Source organism: Drosophila gunungcola (genome assembly GCF_025200985.1).
Source record: "Drosophila gunungcola strain Sukarami chromosome 3L unlocalized genomic scaffold, Dgunungcola_SK_2 000002F, whole genome shotgun sequence".
Lineage (NCBI taxonomy): Eukaryota > Metazoa > Arthropoda > Insecta > Diptera > Drosophilidae > Drosophila > Drosophila gunungcola.
This window is the reverse complement of record NW_026453178.1, coordinates 6,959,018-6,965,069: the sequence shown is the minus strand read 5'-3', so window position 1 is coordinate 6,965,069 and position 6,052 is coordinate 6,959,018. Positions and strand designations below refer to the sequence as shown.

Genomic DNA, 6,052 nt, shown 5'->3' with positions numbered 1-6,052 from the left:
CTAAACACTACGCTCTGAAAACACCCAAACATCACAATGACCTTAAAGTTCTACAAATTATTTAAATTTTGGAAATATTGACCTTAAAAGCGTAAAAGTGAACTAAAATTTATGGCATTTATTCCTAAAATGTAGGTAGGTCTGTAGGTCTGGGTGTTTTCTAAGTGTACAATTAATTAAGCCACAATTATATAATGAGCAATCTCCAAAACATTAGCATATTTGTGGTTAAAATTTTGTGCATTTTTAAAAAGGCAAGTTTATTGTGGGTGATTTTTATTATTATATGTTAATTAAATTAAATTATGATATATACATTTATTTTTTACACATTACAAACTAAATGAAATTTACTTACTTTACTTTACTTAATAAAGACCACTATGAATTTTTGTGCATTTGGACTTTCTGAGTGGATACCCCAACATTTAAAAAATGTATCTTTGACAATTCATTCGTTTATTTAAACCTTATAAAATTTTAAAAACCTTGTAGTTCTTGCCGTCTTCTATTAAATAATTTTGGCTTGAGGATTAATATACTTGATCCGTAAATCAGTTTAGCCCACTGTGCGGTCTCTTTTGTCCCAAGGAGGCGTCACAGTGGGCAGGCTGGGCCTCTGTGGGTCGGCTAATTGTCATGCCATGCGAGACTTCTCGCGAGCAGTTGTCTTGGGGACCCGCTACTGATTTTTCTTCTTATTTGCGGCTCTGCACTCGGTCCGTCCATCAATTGACTTTATCTATTTGAACTCGCATGTTAAAAATATCAATTTGTTGTCTGCCCAGACTTCTGGCTTTGCCCGTTTCTGACAGACACTCGGGCCCGCTCAACTGGCACTTTTGGCCGGGTCTATGGTAGAATCGCAGCTTTGCGTTTTTGGTGTGATTTATGGCCACTTGGTGGCATAAATGTAGGTGCGGCCTGCTGCCACATAAATCATTGTTCAACTCTGCAATGCAATTTTGCGCAAAATGTTCACTTTGCTCTCCGGTTCGAGGGCTCAGAGGTTGGGCCGCTAAACAGGGATAATGTTTGGTAATTGGTTGAACCACAGCTTTAATCTGGAGATTTAACACGGAAAATTTTCGGAAATAAAAGAAGAATTAACCTTTTTCAAAATGGAACACAACATTTTGATAAAAAATACAAAATACATATACTATAAGATCAATATTAATCACATATACAGGCTTGTCGTTCCCTTAATCCGTTTAATCTTCTGTCCTAAGAAACACTTTGTGTAGAAACTCTACAACCATTACCCATATCCCGACACCTGTTATACTTTTATCCACCCCCGAACCTTTGGCAAGTCATTTGACCATTCGAAATCACTTGATTTGCTAAGGAACCCCAATATTCCTGCTCTTCAGATCAATTATGAAACTAGAATGAAAAGACACCAATCCTAGATATAAGTGTGCCACTTGCGACGGGAAGTGAACACGAGTATATTATAAGGTTTGTGAAAGTCAGGAGAGGGCTAACCTCAAATGACCACTCCCACATGAATAATTCATCGAATCAACTGAGTAGCTGTGGCTGCATTAATGAGTAAGGCTTCTTATTTACCATGATGCCGCAAAAAAAAAATCAGAAACAGAATTGAGAAATATTCTGCGAGACAAGTTTAATTAGAGAGCGAAGCCGAGTGAAATTGTCTTATCATAATCATACCACCGAGGAAATTTTCTGATTTTTGCACACAGACTGACTGGAAAATGTTGTTTAGTCATTCCATACACATCAATCATAGTCATAGTCCCTCAGACAGCCGAGTTAATGGCCAAGGGATCCCGGCCATAATGTGCTGGGTGTTTGCGTGTCCTCGGACTTTCAGTTGGACAAGTGCATGATTAATTATTTTATTATCTATAAATTGGTTTTGTCCCCTCGAAACGATGATGGTGGACCTTTTATCCGCTCTTTTCTTTTACCTTTGCATACTTTGAGGCTTGTAAATTACTCGCTTTTCTTCATGGCTTTAAAAGGTTTTCTCTGCGCTTGGAATATTGCTGATTTCACATGTCCTTCTCCGCTCCATCATCGTTAAGCCCACTAAAAGCTGTGAGCCCCAAACAAAAATTGTTAAGTTCTGTAGTGTTTGCCATGAGCATATGCCTCTTCAATCTGAAGTACTTAACCATTTGTGTCGGATTTACATTTCAATATTTTTGCCAAGCAAAATCTTTCATGTGCAAAATCTGTTGAACTTCTTTCAACTTGCCCATTAAAAATCGTTGAATTTTTTATTGTTTTTAATGCATATGTACTCTGGCGAAACTCAAAACAGATTTGGGTCACCAACTGTTCTCTTTTAATTAGCCAAATTTAATGACTTTGGCTTGAGAGTGAGAGGCAAATGTATTTGAAATATTGCGATGACAGCTTTAATGGCAAAATGAGGAAATAATGGAAATGTACTTTGGTTGAGATCGAAAAACAATAATTAAACTTTTTTAGGAGTTGTATAAACATTTTTATGGATCTAGAACGTGAGAAACTTTCTTCAGAACTAAACCAAATTACACCAATTTAGAGATCCCTTATTAAAGTTCAAGCTAGTTGAAAAGTTCATTTCTTGGCTCGATTTCGGCTATCGTTTCCACTGCGGGGCGCCGATCGCCTTCTCCAATTAGCGGTTAGGATCATAAACCCAAGCCAGCAACTAACTCAATCATTACGCAATTAAGCAACGACCCAAAACACAAGCATTTCCACACAGATTTATAGCTATATCCATATCGAACGGGGGGCACATTAAATCACGCGACCCATTAATAAAATTGTTTCAGTCTCGTCGCCTTATAATTTTTTCTGGGGGGGTCTGAAACAGAAGTCTCAAATATTTAATCATTGTCGCTGGGATATCATTCTTGGGCCTTGGAATAGATGCCATAATTCTAATGAAAACAATTTTTTCAAGTTGATTTCGTTTTCGAAAGGCAGCTGTGTGCCGGAGATGAAGATTCGAACAGTTTTATGACCCTGTTTTGGGTGCCATTAAAAAGATTGTGTAAATTCTGGAAATAATCAAATCCGAAATATAAAAGCATAGAGATCACACTCAAAATTCTTCAAGAAGTCATAAAAATTACTGAGCAAAGTTGTTTTGGTCAAATGATAAAAAAAAACTCTTAGGGACATAAATTATTTTTATTTACCAATTCATTGTAAACTATTTAAAAGTTGATGGCAATAATTAAATATATTTACAACCTAACAATTCATTTGAAACATTAAAAGTAAGTAAAATTAATACAAATTCTAGATTTTTGATTATAAACTATATATTCCAATATATTCATTGTTTCGTTTTGTTAAAATATTGTGTAACTTTAACTTACCTTAAATTATACCAAATGCTACCTAAGCCACAATCCTTTTTAAAATCGACAACCATTAACTAATGAGATTCATTTGCATTTGACGAATTCACGCCTCCTAAGCGAAATAAATCGAAGCACTTTCAGCATAGATCAAATCATTGATCGACATGAGCCCACACAATTTTCCGTTTCTCTCTATGCAAATCGCTGTGTGGGATTAAAGCAACAAAAAATCCAATTAACACTTTTAGAACGTGCCAAAAACTTTATTGCGCAAAACTTGATTTATGCAAAAAGCGAGGGGTGTACATAGGAAAATCGATTCGTAGCCACAGTGTCTGAGCCAGTTTGGTAGAGCAAATGAAAACCCTCACTATCACGAAAAGAACACCCACGGATCTCAAGAACCCATAAAATCAATCAACCTCGATTACTTATTACAGAGCAATGCAAACATTAAATGAGCTAATCTATTATTAGTTACTTCATTCTTTTTTAAGTTAACTTTTATAAGATATTATATAAAAGTTCATTTTTTTTAAACAGTTTTATCAGGAACATTTTTTGTATGTAACATAAATCCAATACATATTTAAATTTACAACCATAATCCACGCTAAGTTAAGCTGCACTCTTCTTTATTTTTTTGCAGTTCTTCGTTCATAACAATGAGTTGCTGCGATTTAATCAATTGTGGCAGGTGTTTTTTATTTTTTTTTTGTATTTTCATGTTGCTGCCACAAAAACTGCACGCAGCCGCTGCAATCGAAACTGGTTGGCTCCAACTCCGAAAACCGCTTTGAATCTTTTTCTGAAGTCTTGTTTGATTTGCTCAAATTAGCGCACGGAGCGCCAAAAAACCTGCTGGCGTCCCCCACAAAAAAAAAAAAAACAAAAAAAACATAAAAGCCTCGCAACATGTGGCACGTTTCTTTGGCGAGGCAATTGAAATTGAAAACTTCGCAGCAAATTGTTGGCACTTAATTGAGTAACTCCGATCGATCTCGATGTGCTTTGCATAAATTGAAAGGGGGCCTTTGGGAATTGGAACGAGCAGAGGGGAGTCGTTCTGGGAGTGGGTGCGTGATATAGGTGTCATATGCAGTCGCTTGTCAGTTGCCTTCGATCGTGTCTCCACATCGAGTTGCATTGTTTACGATCTGCAGGGGTCCGAATGGACACCTTACCGCAACTCTGGCCAGGTGACCACAGCGGACTGCGACTTTATTGATTCGATTCAACAATTGAAAATTGTTGATCTTTTGTGGTTGATTTTCTGACACAATTGGGTCATAGTTCCTAAGGTCGTGCAGGTGGTGGAAATTAACTATGGGCAATGAAATAAAAATTTGTTAATAATAAAAAAAGATTAACAAATATATCTTTATTAGTTTACTATTCAGTTACTGAAAGTTTTATGGATTTTCTTCTTCTCAAAAATATATAAAGTTCCAAAAGCAAATGTTTCGCCTTAAAAGACATTTATATTATAATATTACTTTTAACAATCGGTAAAACGAGGTAACTTATCTAATATATTTTAGATATCCTTTTAATCTTTTCCAATTTCTTCACAGTTTTATTTGCTTGCACTGTGAAGAATGTTTATTCCTCATAAATTTTAACACAATCATAACATATTATTTAAAAAGATCTTCTCCCACCAAATTTTACAAATAATTTTATACTCTAACTTTGTCGATCCTCAATTTTGACGACTACTATGAGACCTCCAACATTTTTGCCATCACTGAAGAATGTGATAATGGCCTTAACAATTCCTCGAGGAACTTGCGACGGCCAATCTTGCGTGTTAAAAAGGATATTTTTGATGTAGAAATCGCCTTCGGGAACGGGACAAAAATCGTCATCGACTATTGGGAAATTCGTGGTTTCGCCAGTTTTAACAGAAGGTTGCACGAACTGGACATAGAACTTTTTGAAGCACTCGCAAATGCTCGTTTGAGGCACATCCATGACCATTCTCTTAAAATCTCCATCCCCATTGGGACTGGAATAAAGTTCCACCGAAACCTTGAAATCATCATTGCTCATGTCACCAAGGAATTTAAAGGACCCATTGAGAGCTCTCTCCCGGCCAACAGTTTTTAGTCCATCGAAGATCACCAAGGTCTCTGAATCGCCCTCAAAGGGTTCCAGTTTCTCATTGGTCACCACATAAGATTGCTCGCACTGTAAAAATAATTATTTGGTAATTACAAAATCCTTTTTGTATATTTACCCTTATATTGTGCAGCAAGTGGAGAAGTAAAACTATTATAGCCCACTTCATTTTAAACTGTAAGTTGCTTTCCCTGAATTCCTCCTATTTATTGAATTGTTTATAGTTGCGTTTAGCACGCGATTATCATGTTCCATATATATGTACAACATGATAAACGTTCTTGCTTTGATGTTCATTGTCAACAATGTATTTGCTGATCTTGATCTTTAAATTCGTACAAGAACTTTTATGAGCTCATTGCTACATTTTACATTTTATTTTAGTGGAGATTAATTACTGCTAAACATAGCTGAATCCTATCCTGATCCTATCAAGCGCCCATATTTTAAATGTAGGTAAACATTTTAAGTACAATTAACTATAAAAATCACAGTTAAACACAGCTGTTCTTTGAAAAAAGGGTAATTAATTTGTTCCAATTATTTAAAACCAATTAAATGACAAACCAAAAAATTAAAACAACCTTAAAATAAAT

General features: G+C 35.6%; 1 protein-coding gene across 1 annotated transcript; it reads right to left on the bottom strand.

Moving 5' to 3' along the window:
• Window positions 1–4,780: 4,780 nt before the first annotated feature.
• Window positions 4,781–5,626, bottom strand: LOC128257491 (uncharacterized). Its single transcript, XM_052988523.1, has 2 exons — window positions 5,575–5,626; window positions 4,781–5,525 (listed from the first exon to the last, which is right to left on the bottom strand). The coding sequence occupies exons 1-2, from the start codon at window positions 5,623–5,625 to the stop codon at window positions 5,022–5,024; spliced, it is 555 nt and encodes a 184-aa protein (XP_052844483.1). The 5' UTR covers window position 5,626; the 3' UTR covers window positions 4,781–5,021.
• Between the last annotated feature and the right edge of the window lie 426 nt (window positions 5,627–6,052).

Coding starts and splice junctions, on each gene's coding strand:
- LOC128257491 (XM_052988523.1), bottom strand. CDS start 5,625: ATGAAGTGGGCTATAATAGTTTTACTTCTCCACTTGCTGCACAATATA. Junction 5,526..5,574: donor ACTTGCTGCACAATATAAGG/GTAAATATACAA, acceptor TTATTTTTACAG/TGCGAGCAATCTTATGTGGT.